General features: G+C 35.6%; 1 protein-coding gene across 1 annotated transcript; it reads right to left on the minus strand.

Moving 5' to 3' along the window:
* Positions 1–6,062: 6,062 nt before the first annotated feature.
* Positions 6,063–9,890, minus strand: DFL2 (Auxin-responsive GH3 family protein). The gene is made up of 4 exons (XM_088516631.1): positions 9,471–9,890; positions 9,093–9,194; positions 8,168–8,988; positions 6,063–6,728 (listed from the first exon to the last, which is right to left on the minus strand). Exons 1-4 carry the CDS (start codon positions 9,800–9,802, stop codon positions 6,193–6,195), a joined length of 1,791 nt encoding a protein of 596 aa, XP_088372757.1. The 5' UTR covers positions 9,803–9,890; the 3' UTR covers positions 6,063–6,192.
* Positions 9,891–21,868: the final 11,978 nt, after the last annotated feature.

Raw genomic sequence — 21,868 nt, forward strand, 5'->3', positions numbered from 1 at the left:
TCTTCCCACGATTGGGTCACATCTTGATTGAACGTGGTGTTTGGTTACTGACTCTGGTGAAGCACATTTCTACCAAGTGTCATCTTCCGATGCAATACCTTCCTGGTAGGGTAATGGTGCCAAATTAGATTCCACTTGATACTGTTATAGGATGGTAGGGTACGATGCGTGTATCATGGTTAAATTATGGTACTACCTAATGTCTTTATCGAAAATCTAGGAAATAATTGAAGTGACGTGGTGTGTGGCGGATTCTTGTGGCTTTTCTCCTTGGTAGAGAAATTTGGTATACCAGTTGCCCCCCAATTCCCACGCTTAATTAACTAGTATGTTTGGTCAAGCGTTAGGAATTTTCTTATCATCATTTTCCTTTTCTTCATTTTTTTTTTCCCTTCAAACCTAATGGATTCCTTCCATATTAGGGTACGTAGGGGCGCATTAAATTCCCGCGTCACCCGACAAGTGCATGCTAGGCATATCATGGAGTCATCGATTTGTTACTAGACATGTGGCCGAACTTGTGCTGCATGCTAGTCGAATCCCAACGGTTCGGTCATGGGTTTTTCGAGGGCCTATGAAGGAGTGGGATATGCAGGAGTGTGTATTAAATGCTTGCGTCACTCGAAAGACGCATGTCAGGCACATCATAGTGTTGTCGATTCACCTGTCTAGATATGGGCGAACCCGAGACATTATGCTAGTCAAATCCCAAAATTGGGTCTTGGGTTTTTTGAGGGCGTACGAAGGAGAGGTATTTTCATTTTACGATTCCTTTTCCATGCCTTAGCTTTTTGTGTGTGGAGATTCCTAAGAAGTTGAAAAGGTATGTGATGTTTGTTGAGGGAGCTCAGGACAGCTTTACAAGCTCTATAGACCGTAGAGATTGCGGGGAACGAAGAACCTATCGGTACTAATCAAGCCGAGCAATGGAGTTATGTGCAAATGAGCGACGGCCTGGAGAAGATCAAGCAAAACCACCGATAAACACCACAAGTGGATTTCTACCCTAATTGGTAATGATGAGATTCCTCTTTATGAAGACATATTGATGTTCATACGTATAACGTCCCCACAATTAAACCGATTAATTCAGTATAGTTTGGAAGGGTTACTGAAAATACTTCCATACTTATTAACTGGTAACTAACTAGTATTATCACCAGTTAACCGAAATAGAGTAAAAATATGCGAAAAACCGAAACAGATGATCTGAGATTACTATAATCATTAATATCCTTCAGTATCATTAATTACATGGCCTTCAATAATATTATAAGTACTAACCAGACTTGATAAGGTGAGACGTTCGCTTGACATCTTCATCTTAATGAACTCTCTCACTCTATACACAGGTGATCTGTTAAATCACAAATAACTGCGCAAGTCCATGACTTAGTAAACAAATATTACAGTTGATTATGCAATGAGCCTTTAAGTGACAATTTTATATCATGGAATAGTAAATGTGGGTTTTCACAAAAGTAACATGTATTGTCTCCGTTATTAAGCCATAAAAAGTAGTTTATTTGAATGAAATACGAGCATAATACCGGGGACAGCCACTGATTTTTTGATGCAGAAAAATATTTCTATATAGGTATATAATAAATCATAGCTATCCTTCGTATGGCCTATAAATGCTCATAAACAAGAACAGAACTAGAAATTTAATTTGGAGATAGACTACACTAAATTTTGTTTTTAGGAAGATATTATTAATAAAGAAAAAAAATGTATGTCTGCACATGCACATATTCTCCATGACCCATCTTTTTAATTTGAGCGTATTCACATCACATCATACCATATCCCTATATTTAGACCCAATTAAAAAGGACAACAAGCAACATTTAGAGACAGTTGCCTCATTTCATTTTTTGAACCAAGCCAACCTGTAGAGACCAGGGTGTTTCTATCTCCACCCTAATTTTTGCACAATCTCCTCAGAAACTACATTCTCATATCTCCTTACATAAATTACAAGCATGCACACTTTACTTCCAATGGTACATTTAGACTGGAAGATATTATTGAGATGCCAATCATCCCACTAAAATTTACACGGTGCAAAACATGGCCTCCTCACAACCAACAAAAGACCTTTGTTTCCTTCCTCACCACTTCCCCAACATCATATGTAGGACTTTGATTAGTATGTTGATGCAATTTTTAGGTCAAGTTCTTCATTTTGTTCTTCGGAACTTCTAGGTTGGGCTCCTGCAGGTTGCTGACGGTGGGGTCCTTGCAAATCACTACAAAATGAGACTGGGTGAAGATCTTTGGCCATAGTCGAATACCCTTCGATGCTTAAGTCAGAATGAGGAAAGTGAAGAGACAATATGAGCATTTTTTTTTTTTTTTTGTTTAGGTTGCCTTACCTTCATGGCCGTTCCGTTTTGCTATTTATATGCTTATCCTTCTCTACCTCCACTGAGCCTTTCCTCTCTTTCGATTGAGGGCTTATCCTTCTCTACCTCCACTGAGCCTTTCCTCTCTTTCGATCGAGGGCTTGATTGGTCACATCACCATTCTTGTTAAGCGATAGAATGGTGATGTGACCAATCACTAAGATGCTACGAATTGCGTGTCTTCATAGTGAAGAATCTACGCTTGGCTTACGTAGCTGGAAGTGAGCTTGAGAAGCGTGTGATTGACACGAGAATCGCTTTTCGCACGTGGTAGAGTTATTGAAGAGTGTGAAATGTGTACACTGAGTATATTGTGCATCCAATAATAGTAGAAAGCATGATTTGAATATTCCCACACTTTTTGACTTAAAGCATGTTTGTGATTGTGTTTAAGAAATATAGCTTTTAAGTAAAAAATGGCTTTTACCAAGTAGGATAGCTTTTTGTTTAACATAATTTTTTTAGATACTAAAAGTATTTTTAAGCCCTCTAACGCAATCCCAAATAGGTTATGTTAGATTATATGTAATGTTGTTCCACATTGGTTATGTACATATAGTATACAGAATAACTAAATTTGGATGCACAAACCTCCTCTAAAAAAACAAACCTCAAAAATACAGGGAGGCTATAACTCGCAAAACCCAAGTAACACAATAAGCAAAACAGAAAAAATAAGTTACACAACAGATAATACAAAAAAATAAGCAAAAAACAAAAACACAAACACCACAAAAAACCCTAAGATAGTAGCTATGATAGTAGAGAGAGGTGATTGGATGGAGCGTGTCGACCACGCACCGGCGCATGAAGGCCATGGGCCAGTGTGTGGGGGACGACGAAAAGCGAAGTGGTTGACGAAGACGATGGGGAGGCATGTCAGTGAACATAACTGTCAGAGAGTCACAAATCAGGCTTTGAAACTTTCGGATCTAAAAGCCAAGCCAAAACCGGTGCTGAGAATGGAGGAGGGAGGTTGGTGGACAGAGAGATTGCAGCGAGTGACAGTTCTAAGGTGGAGAGCACGGAAGCCAAGGTAGAACCAACTAACAAGCAAGAGATGGTGAGAAAATTACTGTTTTAGAGCATTTCCAACATTTTAGATAAAAGTCCCATACTAGCTAAATACCTGACCACTTTTTCTTCTTCAACAGATTAACTAGAGACTATGTAAAATACATAAAGTGGTAAAGTGAATATTACTTTTGAGTTGTTTATTGTTTCTCTCCTTTTCATAAAAGTAGAATATAATAAAAAAGAGGAAAAAAATAATATTTCAAAGTAAGTAGAACAAAGAATAAAAAATGTGATAGAAAGTAAATAAAAAAAGTTGTGGATAAAGTTAAAAGTTATTTCATCAAGTATTTTCCCTATTGAGGTTACATATATATGTTTAGCAATTTCTTACTTTTATCTAAAATAAATAAGCAAAACACTAAAAAATACTCTACGGATTATGCATATTAAATGTAAAATACATTTTTGTTGCATTTGTGAATAGTATACTGCTATATGTATCGGACACTGTTCACACATCCATCTCATTAATATACTATTTCTCTTTCCACATCTCTATTTTCCTTTTTGAGATATGATACAACCACAACTTAAATCCCACTTTGGCCAAATTTCTAGACCAAATTTCTCTCTCTCTCTCTCTCTCTCTCTCTAGTTTAAAGCTCTCTCTCTCCTCCACATGCAATTTTTTTTTTTTTTTTTTTTAAACTTAAGAGAAAAGTTGGGCTAAAGTTGGGTTTAAGTTGTACCTTTATTATTTTCATTTCCTAAAATTTTCACTTACTATTTCTCTTTCATATCTCTCTTTTCTCAAAATTTTATCGTATTATTTCTCTCTCTCCACATCTTTTTTTTTTTTTTTTTTTTTTTTCAAAAAGTTGAAAAATAGGATCTTTAGAAAAAAAAAAATGCAATCCTTATAAAAATAAATAAATTCAAATGATATTTTCTCTATATCCCTGAGTCAAAGATCCTATAGTATTTTTTAAAAGACTAAAAATAGCCCTGTTGGTGTCTTTAAAACTCATTAGCTAATGGGATCGTTTAAATTTAAATAGATAATTTGATTATCTATTTTAGTTAGTGAGTTTTAAAAGACACCATTAGCTCAAATTTAATTTCTTTTAATAAGGATTGTATTTTTTTTTAAAAAAAATCTTATTTTTCAAATTTTGGAAAAAAAGAAATGTGGAGAGAAAAATAGTATGAGAAAATTTTGGAAAGAGAGAGATGTGAAAAAGAAATAGTAGGTGAAAATTTTGGCTAAAATTTTTGGTGAAAATTTTGGCTAAAATTTTTGGTGAAAATGTTGAGTCAATGATCCCATTAGCTAAAAATAGTATTTAAATTTAAATACTCATATAATCAGATGTATGGTGTCTTTTAAAATTAATTAATTAAAATAGATAAAATGAATTTAATTAACCATTTTATATAAAAAAAATATACATAAACAAATGTGAATGCTCAAACTTCCTACTATGTTTCATTGGCCTGCCATTTATGCTCGCAGCCGACAACCCTACCAAGCACTACGTGGATAATTGTTTAACACACGATCTTGTCGAATGGGCTGTTTCCAGCAACTTCTCTCTCGTCTTTGATCTTTCTCTCTCATTTGCCCACGCAAGAAAACTGCAATCTCGTAAGATCAGTACTTGTGACAGGGGGTCCATTAATGAACATGATATTTACTTCACAATTTCCAATCTCCACGTTCTTTCAATTTCAACCTCCATTCTGGGAAATCAATGGCCTTTTTGTGATGCTAGCTACAAAAACGTATAATAAGGCCATTTTCCCATCAAATCTGTTGGTATATATATACCATAAAGCAATATATAAATAAATATTTCATTTACTAACTTTGAGAAGTACTACAATTTTTATTACAAATTTTTTTTTAAGCCGAGATGACAATAATTGATTGTTGAAATGATTAAACAAATTAAAAATAATGCTAAGATTACTTTTTTTTTTTTTTTTTTTTTAAAAAAAAAAAATTTATTTTTTATCTTTACAAACTATCTGTTCGAAACAACATTTGAATTTTTGTGGCAAAAATTATATTTAAACCCCTTGAAGTAACCCCATGTTTTCATTTGCATGTAAGTGTGGCGCTTGGATATGTTAAACTATCAAATTTTGACGAAATGCCTCACTGTTAGCGTCAAATGTTGGAATGGATGAAAAATGTTTCATGTGACCAATTTATTTGATGAAATTCTTCCCAAAATAGCCTCACTTTTGACTCGTGAAATACTGCTAACTCATTTTTTCTAATCAACTGTACGCAGGGATGGAGACAAGGTTTGGTATGAGTAAGGGTTAAAGGCTAAAAAATCTAGTGGATAGGAGCCAATAGAAGAAAAAAAATTAAAAAAAAAAAAAAAAAATTTACCTTATAAATTTCTTTTTTCCTATATGTTGAGGGCCATGGGCCCATGGCCTACACTAGCCACCCCTGCTCCATCATTGACTATACCTACACTTCTAATCAGCTCATCATCGATTACAGACTGTGACACCGGTTTGTAAGGAAGCGTAATAAAAGTTGTACTGGCTATCATTGAATAGTCAATTTAAAATTAGTTTCCTCATATTCATGCACTTAACTAAATAAAGTAGAACCCTAGCTGATCAATGAAAAGTAAATAAACCGGCGAAATGATTCTTTGACTTTCATTACATTTGAAGATGGTAGAAGCACCACTCTTAGTTTTAGCACAATTTAATTAGCAAAGATAAATTTCTTGCTCTGATAGTTTCAAGCATAGGCTGTGCTTTGGAACCTCTTAATGGTGCACATGTTGAGGATCTTGAGGAGGACCTGGTTGCCAGTGCACCTAGGGGTCTTGAATTGGCTCATTGCTGCCCCATTGGCAATGAAGTAATCCAAAATCTTCCTGAAAGTCCCTCTCTCCACAATGCAAAGCTCAAGTGGGCCAATAGAATTTGTTCTCCTTGAAACAACATATCCATGATCAACAAAAGCTGCATCCATTTCACTGCAACACTCCCCAAGAATTCTCTCCTCCACTTCTCCCTTAATCTCCCAGTAAATTACATAGTTTCCGGGTTGGTTAGCTACATTTGCATGGCTAGTAAAATCTACCAGCTCGGTTCCAGCCTGACTCAGCAGCTGAGACCCCCTCTCCACCACTAATTGAAGGTCCTTTTCTGTATTTTTGTCAATATTTACTGTTAAAATTAGTTTTCTCCTGCATATAAAGTTCAATTTTGGCGTCCCTTTGTGAAAACCAGCCACTTCCACCACATCACCTAACCGGTACCTATATAGCCCTGTACGCATGGCAATGTGAAAACTGCATCAAGAGATTAAAACACCAAAAGAAAAAGTTCAAAAAAAAAAAAAAAAAAACACAGATTCTAGATTAAGCAAATTGTGCAGGAAGTAAGGACTAAGATAATGAGAGGGGGAACTTTGGATTAATCGAGTAGAGAATTTGTGGATCTTTGTTGTAGTGAATCTGCCTGCACCTCTTCTTTAAAAACAGCTTAGGAGATTGTGTGGTTTTGAAGTTCTCTCTAGATGTTTGTTGCTGTTCTTTGTCTTTCTGTGTAGCTTCTGTTGCTGATTGTGTTTCAGTTTTTACTGGAGTGGTTTGTTTGGTTATAAAAGTTTCAATTATATATTCACTAAAAAAAAAGTTAGGCGATGAACAATGGTCTCCAACTAACTTTCCTCACTTGTACTTATGACTCAATAAATATAAAAAGGGTAGAGATAAGATTTTTAATTTCCAAGATCTATTGGTCTGCAAATTGTCGGCATTCCTTATCTAATGCCAAGTATCTGAGTTTAGCTGCTTGTAGGATAATATAGCAATGGTCCTACTGAAGGTGATAGAGTGACAAGATCGAGATAGGGGGCTTGTTTGGTAGCATGTGAAACTTCGCAAAAATTGATTCATGTGAGAAAAAAAGTAAAAATGTTTGGTATAAAAAAGTGATTTGTTTTATTCAAATAATAATAAAAAATGATTGAAGTGATATAAATAGTAATAAAACGTGATTGAAGTGATATAAAAAGTAAGAATGCTGATAATTGAAAAAAATCATGATATAACATTTTATTCTTAGATGACTTAAAAAGAGAAAAAAATCATTTGGGATCAAGCAGTTAAGAAAAAGGGAAACAACAATGGGAAAATGTGAAGACAAATGCTAGTTAGAGTACTAGCAGTAGATTCTCTTTGATTTTCTCTAAGTTTGGGGGCACAAAACTACTTTTGCTTCTCTATAAAAATATATGTCACAATAGCTTCCCTTACTTTTCCTTTCATATACCATTAAAATATTATTTCTTTACAAAATACAAGTTCTCTATCTACCCTTACTTTTTTCACAAAATACTAACACAATCCCCAATTAAAGACAAAAAGATAAAAGATGATAGATGAAGGAGAAATGTTTATATTAAAATTATGTATATGGAACCACTTTTGGTTCCCTACACATTGAGAAACATTGTAGCAACCCTTGAGAGTTGGTTAAATGTAGGGAATATGATGTAGGTAGATTTTTGTAGTTTTTTTGACAATTTCCTTAAACATAAAGAAGAAAATGTCATATAAGGTATTTGTTATTAATACTCTTAGAAGATGATATACGATTGTTGTATAATTGGAATGACGTTAATTCAAAAGCTAATTTTTATTGTTATATTATTCCAATTATATAACGGTCCACTAAATAGCGTTACGGGAGAAAAGACTTACCGGTAAAAGTAGTAAGGACAATCTCATACTCTTGTCCCACCTTGACTTGGGAGAGTGGGACTGGTTCATCTTCTGCCAAGTCATCAATGGGGGAAAAGCGACCTTGTTTCTGTCTATAAAGTGGTATGAACTCGAAGTAAGAAAAAGAGGGAATTACTGCAAAGGTGACTTTCTCTGGGGGTAGAGAGGGATCCACATTCACCCCAATCCAGCTCTCAGTTGATCCATAATCAGCACTCACTAGCGGCAACTCTCCAGCATAATGCCTTAGTTTTTTCTTGTATGGTTGCATTGAGCCTGTGAGTATAGAACAAACATATTTTGCATTTGGCCAAAGCTTAGGAATCAAACCACCCCAATTCAGATTTTGTAACTCCTCACAGCACCCTTCGATTTTTGAAGCCAAACAAGGGTGTGGGGAGATGATTTTCAAGACAGATTTTCTCATTTTTGGTAAATTGATTCTTTGACTCAGGCTGCCTTCTCTGATGTCATTGCATATTTCTTTCCAATTCTCTTCAAAAGCACTAAACGCCTGCACTATGCTGTAGGCAAAGGTGGAGGTTATAAACTCTACTTCTTTGGAAAAGAAGAGCCCCAGGAGGAGATGGCAGTAGGTGGATTGCTTGTAATCTCCACTTGAAATTACTTCTTCTGGGCTGCAAGTGAAAGACTTTGTTATTTCTTGTTTGATCTTGAACTCCTCGCTTGCATAGTAGTGGGTTGTGGCTGTTCCAACTGCTAATCCTCCTTTTGTTTTGAACTGTTTGCTGCTGTAAATGAACTCTAGAATCCTCCCTCCTTCTCTTATTGGATAAACCCTATAACCCACAAAAAAAAAAAAAAAAAATGGTATATAAAAAAAGAAGAAGAAGGAGAAATGGAAATGTTGAAAGAAAATGACGAAGATCATAAGAATCTGAACCTTGATCTGTAAGCTGCTGCCAACCTAAGAATCTGAAGAGTGGTCTGGGCACTATGGCGTGTAAAGGGCACGTACTTCTGTCTTCCTTCTGTTGTTCCAGAACTACAAACCACGACCACCCATAACAGGAATTAAGGTGGGAATATATATGCTAGAAGAACAACCTCTTTACAAAGTGAAAAACAAAAGCTATGTGATAGGACATTAAAAAAAAAAAAAAATAAATAAAAAATAAAAAATTAGAGCAACTTTGATGTACCCAATAAAAAAAAACAGAGATAAGAACATAAAGAAAGAGCCAATGAGAGAAAATGATATATATATATTCTTATTCCTTTTTCCTCCCATGACAAAATGTAAAAACAAATAAAATATTACCTTAAGGAGAGAGTAGTCATAGGCTGTTGAGTGAGGGAAGAAGAAGTATCCCCATCTGCAATTCTCTGAATATAAGGCTCAAAATCTGCATGTGAGGCAAGGGGAACCATGGATGTGAAAAGAGATTCAAGGGCACATGAATCCATCTCATGGATATTGATGTCCCCCAACCATTTTTTGAGATATTCGACACCGTGGTTGAGCTCAAGAATCCGGCAAAGTGTCTGAGTTTGAACTTTTCCGGCGTTCTCCGACAGGTTGTCGAACCAGTCGATGATGTCATAGCCGTATTTGGCGCTGCTCTTGTTGTTGGTCGTCACAGCTGCTTCCATGATATATAGAGAAGACCCCCAGGAGCCCCACAACTTGATACACTTCAATTCCTCTTGGGTTTTATGCTTATCTAACAAAAGCTCAAAAGCTCAAAAGCTCAACAAGCCTAGCTCTTCATTTTATTTCAGAAACCCCACAATGTCAATGGTACGATAGTTTATAGACCACAAGAATATATACCGTTAGATACCCAATTCCGATAACCAAAAGGTGCAGATAAAAAGCGAAGTGTTAACCTTTATCAAAAATCAAGGAAAAAAATATAAATAAATTAATTGATAAAAAAGTTTGAATAATTTCTCATAGTTTTTTTGTTTTGGTAGAGGGCAAGATATTTTCATTGAGGAAAGACGTGGGCGCTAGTATGGACCAAAACCCACCTGCCACTGGCCTTGACAGCTTAGCATCATGCTATTTTCCCTCCAATTTATGAGCCACCATTTGAAAACGATACGCATTAATTTTATGTCATTATGTTTCATTCCAACTCAAATGCCAGTTTCATTTCGATGAAATGAATACTGGTTGGTTAGAGCGTCTCCAGCATATACTCTAAAACTCTTATATTGTCTAAATTTAAATAATATGAGCTAAAACTCTTCCTCAACAAATTATGTATTCGGTTATTTAAATCATAATTTTGCAACATTGAAAATCTAAAAGTAGGTTATTACTGTTCATAAATGTTAAATTTGTTTACTATTTCTCTTTTCTCTCTCTTTCCATCGCTCAATCTCTCTTAATTTGTTGCCGCACCATCTCCCTCGGAAGAAAGTCTCTCATCTTTTCTCCCTATCGCTATCTAGTTAATTCACTCATTCTTTTGTTTTCTCTTCTCTTTATATTTGTACGTGCGTTGCTTTTCCTCTGCAATGGCATCGACTCTGAGTGATATTGTAACACTTCAGGAAAATTAATTAACTGGTAATTGACCCCATGATACGCCTCCCAGCCTTATTCCTCTCGGAACAAGACTTAGAGATCTCATCCCCCCCAAAGAGAGACTGCAGTGGAAGACTTTAGCTAAGGGATAGAGATAACAATAATTTAAAGCCACAATCATAATAACTAGAGTAAACTCAAAGTATCATAACATAACTGGATCTCCAAATGTATTGGTCAAAAACCGGTCATCAAAATAATACATATCATGAAAGGCTATTCTGAAAATACTAAGGCCTACTATATGTTTGACAAAATAAAGCATAAGGATGATCTCGAGCAACTCCAGATGAACAGACCCGTCAACATCCCACATTGACTTGAGCCCTACAGGGTCAAAGTCCTAAAAAATGATCCTGAGCAAATTCGTCATAATGACTAGGTCTTTCCTCGGATCCATTCTCATCTAAGCTAGCTAATGGTGTAGTTATACATAATGGATGTGAAAGAATACAAGGGTAAGTCCAACGAGTTAGTGAGTAAAAATGCACATGATGTACATGCTATTTGAAAGATGAACTCAGTTGTTAATAAATTGTATGCAGCATTGTGACGTGACAATTATTCATGGATGCAATATAGATATAATATATGTTGTAACTATGAAAATCAAATGATAGTTTAAACTGTATGGTCTACCTGATATATTACCCATTCTCAGCAGGGTTGATGCTGTCTCGAGGGACTTGTAATACAATGCCGGTTCCCCGACCATTGAACTTTACCATTCATGACACTAGCAGCACAACCGAGTTCAACTTTAAGTGGCCCACTCTGCTAATAATGTACATCTTGTAGTGATCAATAAATCAAACATGGTTGTTCCAGTCACAAAACAACCATTTGATCCAATACTCATATAATACACCTATACTTTTGACCATAATGTTAACATGTATAATAAGTCCATAGCCGTTATCTCGCACGTACCAGTGTACCATGTCATAAGATACAGTTAATCTTATCTGTCTTTTACATGCATACTCTTACAAATAATAGAGTTCATAGTATATCAAAATGTATTTCATGAGAGTTGTAAAGATGCATGTTTGGAACACAAAATAGTCGTACAATGCGAAAAAATAATGACAAGTATCCATGTGAGTTTGTACTCACTCGGGTCGTATTGTTCCTCCAAAGATTCCTCTAGAGGTTCTACACTCTCCAAATCTGTGAAAAGGCCTAACATTAGTTCTATATCCGAGCTACAACAAGCCCTTGTCCTAAGACTCAAAAACAGAGGTTTTGCTTGGCCAGCGAACGTTCTATCATACCGGGCGAATGTTCGGCCAGCAGAAGCGAACGTTCTTTGGTGGGCATAAAACTCATCTTGAACCAAACTAGCTTCTAATCATTTCTAAACAAGTTCTAAGGCTACCAAATGGATTCCTAAGATACTCATAGCCCAAAATAACATCTTCATGCTGAATAAAACACGTAAATAAATATCGAAACGCTAACTAATGCTTAAATTGAGATTAAAACCTAAAACGACAACATAAGCCAAAATCTACAATCAAGCTATGGAAAGAATGTTTAAACAAAGTAACAACTAAGTAAAACACGAGCAAAATCAAGAAGGTTACCTATCTAGAGCAAGAACCTTCAAGAAAGCCTTCCTTCTTCTCTCACAACTCACCAATCATTCAAGCAGAGTTTCTCTAGGGCTCAGATGGCAGAATGAAGCTTATAAGGATGTGAGAGGGGGTATTTATAGGGTTTAGAAAAGCTTAGGGCACTGCTGTGACAGTTTTGCAAAGGAGCGAATGTTCGGTGGTCCATGGCCAAATGTTCGGTGTACTATGTGCACAGTGTTTCATGGTTGCGGGCATCCGTGTGGTCATTACCTAGCGGCTCAACATTGATCAATGAACGTTCGGTGTACAGTTTTACGCAACGATGGCTTGGTTTAGGGCCGAAAGTTCGGTGGTCTTTCTACGCTGAACGTTTGGTTAGAATCGAAAAACCCCAAAAACTCCTCCTAATGGCTTCTAATGAACCGAGAAACCTTGCTAATCTTCCGACTAAGTTGATCACAACCTAGTAATTTCCCGGGGCACTACACTGAGAGACATTTAGAACATGTGTAACTAGGAACAGAATCAACACTTGCTTTTTGGAGGGGCTAAAGTATGAATGAGTGGTCAAATTTATTTTTGGTAGGAGCCAAACCTAGTCTCTAAGGATAAAAATACATATATACTTAGCTTAGTAAAAAAAATTTAAGAGAATAATTGAAAACCAAGAGTGCCTATGGCTAGGGGTGGGCAAAAACCCACCTAACCAGCAAACCCACCCCATCTCGCCCTGAGCGGGTTTTATGTATATTTTTGCTGGTTCAGGTAGGATCTCTCCAACTCGTGCGAGGCGGGGCGGGTTGCGGGTATAGAGATTTATTTCCTACCAATACCCGCCCCGCCCTGATCCTACCCGCCCAAGTATAAAACTAAAAAAACCCTAACCCTAAGTTCTTAACTCTATCTCTCTCTATTATGTCTCTAACTTTCAGCCGCCGTCTCTCCCTCTCTTCCTCTTTTAGTCTTTCATCTCTTGCTCTCTCTCTCGCTCTCTCTCCATCTCTCTTGCTCGCTCTCTCTAGTATGTTGTCTCTCCGTCTCTCGTTTGCGCTGCCGCTCCACCTCAAATCATGGGCTATTGTGCTGCTCCCACCTCCACTCTACAGACCACCATCCAGGTTTTTCTCTCTCTTTTTCTCTGGATTGTTACTAATGGTATTAGACCACTGTAACGAACCTGATGAAAATCAGTTAATTGGTAACTATCTTCATGGTTCGCCTTCCAGCTATATACCTCGCAGGACAAGACTCAGGGATCATAACCTCTCATAAGCGAGAAACCTCAGCATAAGACTTTCTAGACTTTAGGAATAGGAATAGAGAGTAGTAATAAAACATTCACACAACATTCACTAGAGTAAACATAATTACTCATAGATTAAAAGAAGTCACCAAATGTATCGCTTATCAGACCGTCACTACAACAGAAGGGGTTACATCCTCAAAACATAATTGTCTTACAGAAGATCAACAGAACAAATCCTAAGTTTAAGTAATGCTAATGAGATAATAATCTCGATCATCTCTGCCCGGGTAGTTCCTCCATCATTCCACATGGATGTCAACCAAACCAGGTCCATGTCTTCAAAGATAACTCTAATGAGGTCCTGAGCAATCACCCAAGTTCGGTCCATAGGCATCTCCGTCTATGCTAGCTAAACCGCACAATTATTCATAATGAAGGAGAAAGACATAAAATAAAAAGAATTGGGTAAGTCTAAGACTTAGTGAATATTAACGTAAATAATGCACATGCCAGTTTTTGCAATGAACTATGGTTTTTATAAAGTATGCAACAATTCCATCATGACAGTTTATCCATGGTGTGATATAGATATATAATAAATGCATATGATATAAAGTAACAGTCATAGTTCAACAGTATGGTCTACCTGTAATATTACCCATTTTCAGCAGGGTTGATGCTACTCCGAAGGACCTGTAATACAATGCAGATGCCCCAGCCATTTTACGCTACTGTACATAATATTAGTGGCACGACCGAGTCCGACCTCGGGTGGCCCACACTGCTAATGATGTCCGTCCTGTAGTGACCAAGTCATTTGAAAATGACTGTGTCTGGTCATGAAATCATTGGATCCAAAGCCCATATAACACTTACATTTTTGACCATAAAGCTAACATGTATAGTAAGCCCATGACCATTATACTGCACGTACTGGTATACCATGTCATACGATGTAAATTATCTTGTCTGTATTTTACATGCATGTTTCTTTACAAGTCTCACTTTTACTAACATATTCAGCACAACGTTTTTCTAAAAAATGCTAGAGTTTATGTGCAGCAAGTATAAATTGTGAGAGTTGTAAATATACATGTTTTGGTACACAAAATAGACGTGCGGTCAATGAAAATAACAGGGCAAGCATTATGTGAGTTAAAACTCACCTGAGTCTACTAAGTCCTCTGAGTAAACCTCCAAACGTTGCGGGTCCTCCAAATATGTGAAAAGCCTTCTATTAGTCCTAAGTCTAACTTAAAACAACCTCAAAAACATGAAAACTGGAACTATTGGATGACTTGGTTAAAATGGCATTTTCCCTGCATTGCTCCTGACCGTACGTCCGCCAAGAAAGTTTAAGGTAGAACCTCATTTGTTCCAAACGTCCACCTATCCTCCCAAATCATTTCTAAACCTGTCTAAATAAATTTTCTAAGACCTCCTATCTCCAAATGAAGTCACCATGCAAAACATAATACATCCGATCAAGACAAACGCTAACTTAACAAGATTAAAGCACACTTTAGCTAGAATTAACAACTAACAGCTAAGCTGGCATTAGAACAGCGTAACAACTAAATAATGAGCTAGGTTAAATATCGTTACCTCCTTGAAGAGAAACTTTAAGAATTTCCTCTCCGATAGCACAAAAGCTCACAAAACACACTAACAAAGGTTTCTGGGAGCCTGGGGGCGTGAATGGGTGTGAAGTAGCGAAGGGGGGGTAGGGGTATATATAGGTGAAGAGAAGCTGAGACGCTCACCAATTATTTTGAAAAGTAGCAGACGTCCGGTACTATTGGGGCGTGCGTCTGGTACTGTTTACGCAGCGGTCCAAAGGCTGTAGCATACGTCTAGGTATTATCCAAAGGTTTTCCAAAAAGCAGTGTACATCCGAGTAATCCCCATGCATACATCCGTGTGGTCCCCAATGTACTATTGTCAGCGTACATATGGTGGCCCCCTACGTACTTCCTCTAATAACGACTGGGGCGTACGTCCAGTAACCTTAGCGTACATCCAGTCAGAAAGTTCAAAATACCCAAAGTACCCTTCCAGTTGTTCTTAGTGACTCAAAACCCAAATTAAGCCTCTAACTAAGTTATATAAGCTTAGTTAATTATTTGGGTCACTACAACCACCTAGTAACACTAGGCCATGTGGTATTTAACACAACATGACGTGGCCCTAACGAGGACGCCATGCGTTTAAGAGGGAGAGTTTGTAACACTTTGGTTCAATATTGGGAAGATAAGGAGCAACCAACATAGAGTTAGTGGTTTATAAAGATAGTTATAAGTGATAAGTCTCATATTGCCTAATTATTAGGTGAAGTAGAGCATTATAGGAAATTTTAGATAAGCTCTAAATTGACTATTTCTTTTGGAGTAATAGAGTAGATGTGGCTAGCGTTTTTCCTTGGATCTTTACAAAAGGGTTAATATGGTTTTTAATCTCAGATTGGTTGGCTATGGTTAGTCTTAATTAGCTTGGAATTCTCTTGTTGTGTCATGTAATTGTGATTGTGGATTATCATAAGGAATAAGAACAAAGGAGTGGTGGTTCTAGACATTTCTTGAAGCTCGACTTCTAGTCTATTTCTTTAGAAAATGGAAAATTTGTGGTCTTGGAGAGAGGGAGATCTAAATGGGTTGTGCACCTCTCCTTTCTTTCTTTTTAAACAAATGCTACACATCCCAAATTTCTTCTCTCAAATATGGTCCCCAAATGATGTGTCATATAATCCTATGCAATCTATTATTTTGGAAAATGTGCCACCATCTCTTGGGATTGTGACACATTATTTCTGAACCATATGTAGGAGAAAAAAATTGGGATGTGTAGTATTTTTCTTCTTTTTATGCTGAAATCAAACAGAAAGGCTTTTTGCTTTCCTTGATTGTTGAGATTTGAGAGAGAGAGAAAGTGGACCAACCCAATATTGTCGCTCTCCATAATAGCTAATAATTGGTTTTGGTTGATGGAGAGAGAATTGTAGGAAACGAATAAACAAATAATAACTATCACGTGACGAGCACGTGACCATTTTTTTGGTATTCTTCCTAAAATGCCATTTTTTTCTTAAAAAGATTAAAAAACTAATATTTAAAAAAAAAAATTTAAAAATGGGTGGCTGAACCACCCAATGAAGAGTGCTTCGGCTACCCTCAAGGTCTATTTTGGGGCTGGCCGGGGGGGGGGGGGGGGGGGGGGGAGGTTCATGAGCCACCCCCCATGGCCCGGGGGTGTTCACAATGACCAACGGTGGCCCGGGGGTGTTCACAATGACCAACTTTGATTTTCTTTTGGTGGGTGCAACGAAAAAAATGATAGGAAAAAAAAAAAAAGAAAAAAAGAAAAGAAAGAAAGAGCAAACATTCTATTGGTTGAAATTAGACAAAAAAAAAAGTTGAACAGAGATGATAAATTGAACACTTTGCAATTATATCAACCTCCAAAAGTTGGATAAAGTAATGGATGTTTTTTATATTTTCATTCGGAATCTACAGCCTTTTATAGATAGGATTGCAGCTTATTCTATAAAAATAACTTTTACAAAATCACACAGTACTGAGAAGAGTGTAATCACATAACTATAACATAATAATGCCTAAAAAAAATAGAGATCGATTTCAATAACATGGAATTATTATGACATGGGATTGCATTAGGAAAATATTAGGGGATCCTATCAGGGATCTTCAGTAGAGCCATGTAATTTTTCACTGTTTTCATAACAACGATCAAGTTTCTCTTTCGCCGCGGTATATTCCAAATCTTCACAATCCTTCCGGTGTTCCTATATGCAATTTCTCTTACATTTGTCCAATATTTTCTTTCACCACGCATAAGTTCCCTCCACTCGTCGCTGATTTTGAAAATTATTTCCATCTGGAGAGAAAAAGAGATGTCGAGGGGGAAGTGAGAAGGGATGGAGAGAAGGTGCCCAATGGGGAGCAGAAAAGGGAAGCGGAAGACCCTCTGCGTGCTTCAGAACAAGAAAAAGAGTCTTTAACAACATCATCATCATCATCATCATCAAACTTTTCTTCATGCCGTATTCATCCATTGTTCGTCTCCCTCTCTTGGGTTGCTTATTTTTGGAACTCCAGGATGTATCCATAATCTACAACATCTAAAGTTTTTATATAAGTCTAATTGATTATTTTGAAATTATAGATATTTAAGTGTGAAATTTTATTTATTCTTAAAAAAACAAAAAAGCATTGTCTTGTTTTTAAAGGGAAGAGTTGTTTAAGCATAGTGACATTGGAAATGTTTGATGGCTTTTGGCTAACGAGAAGTTTTGTTAAGGTCATGTCTCCTCACTCTTGATTTTTTATTATAATCATATAGTAATTTTTAAGAGTTTTATTTATTTTTGGAAAAAGTCATATGTAATCCAAAATTAAAGTTGCATTTGAATTTATTTAAGCGAAGTGTTGTTTAAGTAAGGTGACACTGGAAACGTTTGCTGGATTTTGATTAGGATAAATTTTGCTAAAGGTCATGTCTTTTGGCTCTTGTGTTTTTATTAATGTAGACATCCAGTAATTTCTAAGAATTTTTTTTTTTTTTTTTTTTTTTTTTTATTTAAAGTTGTATCTAGTTGAGCATGAAAGTTTTATTTGAATTTATTTAAGCGAAGAGTTGTTTAATCATAGTGACCTTAAAAACGTTTGATGGCTTTTAACTGACGTGAATTTTGGTTAAGCTCATGTCTCATGTCTCTTGACTCTTGATTTTTTATTTTTTGATTATTTTTATTATAGTCACATAGTAATTTCTAAGCATTTTTTTATTTATCAAAAGTCGTGTCTAATCAAGTACAAAAGTTGTATTTGAATTTAGGAAAAAATGCAAAATCAACCCTTGTGGTATGCCCCCTATGGTATCAAAATGTTCTAAGAGCTCCTTAGGGTATGCATAAATACCAAATTATTCCATGTTGTCAAATTTCGTCAAAAAAAGTTGACTGATTACCTTAGTGTACCACATTTGTGCCGATAAAAATCATGATATGCCTCACTCATAATAAAAAATGGGTTAAATACTCTTTTGACCCTGTAGTTTAATGACTTTATTTTTTGTCCCTTGGGTTTTGTTTTGTATTACAGCTCATACCTCAATTATGGATAAAGACAAAAATGATACTTCCGTTAAAATTTTGTCAAAAATTTGACAAAAATTCATGTCTGCGCATCTAAAAACTCGACACATGTCCATATTACCTAATTAAAAATTTAAATTAATTTTTTTAAAAAAATTAAAAAATTAAATTAAATTACAATTAAAAAAAAAATTGTTTTTTGGAAAAGATGTGTCTTCCAGCCACCTTTGCCTATTTTGGGGGTGGACGAACCACCCCCAAGTTGCAAATGGAGGTGGCCAAAACCACCCCTAAGGTTGTTAGGGGTGGCTTAGCCACCTCTGTTTAGCTTGGGATGAGCCACCCCTCTTTAGCCTAGGATGTTTTAGTCCACCCCAAAAGGCCAATGAAAAAAAAAAGAAAAAAAAATAGGGTTGGCCCTTAGGGGTGGTTCGGCCACCCCCAAAACGGCCAAGGGTGGCTTCCAAAAAATAAATTTTAATTTAATTTAATTTTTTAATGTTTTAAATTTTTTTTATTTTTAATTAGGTATATTGACACGTGTTGAGTTTTTAGAGGCGCTGACGTGGATTTTCGTCTATTTTTTTACGGAATTTTAACCGAGGTGTCATTTTCATCTTTATCCATAATTGAGGTACTAGCTGTAATACAAAACAAAACCTAGGGGAAAAAAAAAATAAAGTTGTTAAACCACAGGGGGTAAAAGAGTATTTAACCCTAAAAAATATAAAAATTAAAATTTGTTTTCAATTTTATATATTTATAGTTTGATATTTTATATAATTTTATTTTTTATGAGTGACACGTGTCATGATTGTATTGTCTTTAATATAGCACACTAACGGAATCCGTCAAATTTTTTTTATGAAATTTGACAGCAAGGGCCATTTATTATTTTTGCATACCTTAGGGGGTTCTCTGAACATTTTGATACTAAAATGAATTTATTGCAAAACAGGTAAATCACAGAAATTGATTTTGCAACCTTATGTTAAATTTATTTAAGTGAAGGGTTGTTTAAACATGGTGATTTTGGAAACATTTGACCTTGAAAAAAGTAAGACTAAATTTTTACAGAATTACTCAATTATGCAATGATAAGACCTATTTCTAGGTTTTTTTGTATAGGTATTAATTGTATTCCTAGTATAGGTCGGCTTTGTATTCTTATTTTAATTGGGGCTTATTCAACTTTAAATTAATAGGCATTTCTTGTACTTAAGTTTAAACATAGTATTCAGTTTATACGTATATTTTTTTAGTTATTTTAATATGGTATCAAACTTAGAGGTAATGGGTTGGAACCTGATTCCGTTAATTCACTACATTTAAATGAAATATTTTATGTGTTAAGTTTTACCTATTAAAAAATAGTTTGAACTCACAAGTAACGAAGATTATTAAAATATTAATTAAATAATTAAATTACATCTTCTTATAAGCTTAAGTTTTGAAATTAGTGGTGATTTATGTGTGTGGTGAGAGAACTCCTTATATTTGCTAGCTTTATGAGCACGTATTCGATGGTGCATGCAATAGTAGCCCAAAGCATGTTCTGGATATCCCACAAGTTTCGAGCAAGGTGATCAAAACGAGAAAGAAAAAATTCAACATATCTATCTTCGTTCAATTTATCATGCATTTTCTTTTTAGTTTTCGAATAATTCACGATATGCCACATAGTAAAGTTAATAAATATCAAATCATGAGAGCAACAAAAGAGAAAAAAAAAAAACAAGAAAAAAAAAACATGTTGAGCGCAACTGTGGCCGGCATTATGATATCCTCAAGGTGGTCGGCAATGAAAACAATATCTTCTATGGGCCCTCAGAAAGAAAGCAGTGGTGTCTTTTCTTTTGAGTCCATTGACAAAGATGGCTTACTTACTCCACAAAATTAGGATTATTTAGATTCTTTTCTTTTTTTTTCCTTTTTAATGTGCGGTTGAAAAGAGCAACAATCATAAACATCAGTTAATAAAGTATGTTGTTAACTTCTTTCGATTTATAATTATGAGCATTGTCGTTATATGAATTAATAAAGCTGTTCTCCTTTAAGTAGCATTGTCGTGTACTTTGAATTAATGTGTGATTTCATTGAAAGTTTTTTCATTCAATTGAATTCACCTCAAAAAGATGGAAGAAAAGGAGAAGAGCTGAAGATCTGATATTGAGATGTTACTCTGAATTCCACAAATCAAGGAAAAATGTACCCTTTTTTCCTCCCCCCAGATTGAACAGAAAAAACAAAAAGAAAAGAACAACCTTAGGAGCAGCAAGACCCCCAGATTAAGGAGAGGCGTCAGCAGTGTCTAGTTTCTCACTTCAACATAAGCACATCACTTCTATTGCCTAGGAGGAGGGCTTAATCATGCCCCACCCCGCAACAGCCATGATCATCATAGCTTCGGGTTGTCGAAGGTTAGCCTGTGCCTCTGCAATTCGCTCTTTTAAGGGCTGTCATCAGAAGCCACAACTCAAATAGCATATTTTTTTGTCTGAAACTAAAGTGTCTATAGCCTAGGCTTGTATCATTTTGTCCAAGCCCCTCCGAGTGATAAACATGGAGGGCTTGTTTCAATAATGGTAACATTATTGATGGCTTTTGTTTTCAGATTCAAATTATCAATCATGGATGTTCTCTTTGTTGGGGATAATGTTTTAAATTCCAATGCTTTTTGTACCTAAGACATTTTAGTTTGTGATGAAAAAAATTGTTAGTAATATAACTTGTTTACGTGTTTTTCTTTATTGAATATTTATCGTGTACATGTAAATTGTATATGAATTGCATTGGATGTAGCTTATGGGTATAAGTAATGAGAATATCACACAAAAGATCTTAAACTTTACAATTTTTAATATATTGTTTGTAATCAATAATGGAATTGAGCATTCCATTTGCAAAGACGGTAACATTTCAATCATGATGATCTAGTTTGATTATGTGAAGTAATGATTTTGTGACGCCAAGTTGAACTAAAATTGTCCTGACAAAGTATGATAGCAGCATAAACTAAAAATTGAAAAGGGAATTTAGAAAGTGAGAAAATAAGAAACAGGGAAGAAAAAGATCCTAGTTGCCATAAATAAGCAAATAGATAAATAATTCTAAAAGACTGAAATTTAATTGATACTTCAAAACTGCCTTGCAAAATAATACAAACCTACCTTTATATAGGCTAAGTTTG

This window comes from Corylus avellana, chromosome 5, assembly GCF_965113065.1.
Source record: "Corylus avellana chromosome 5, dhCorAvel1.hap1.2, whole genome shotgun sequence".
NCBI lineage: Eukaryota > Viridiplantae > Streptophyta > Magnoliopsida > Fagales > Betulaceae > Corylus > Corylus avellana.

Excerpts from the sequence above, each read along its gene's own strand:
- DFL2 (XM_088516631.1), bottom strand. The coding sequence starts at position 9,802 with ATGGAAGCAGCTGTGACGACCAACAACAAGAGCAGCGCCAAATACGGC. Across the intron at positions 9,195-9,470 it reads ATGACTACTCTCTCCTTAAG|TTCTGGAACAACAGAAGGAA; the intron begins GTAATATTTTAT and ends CGTGGTTTGTAG. Across the intron at positions 6,729-8,167 it reads TGTCCTTACTACTTTTACCG|GGCTATATAGGTACCGGTTA; the intron begins GTAAGTCTTTTC and ends CCATGCGTACAG.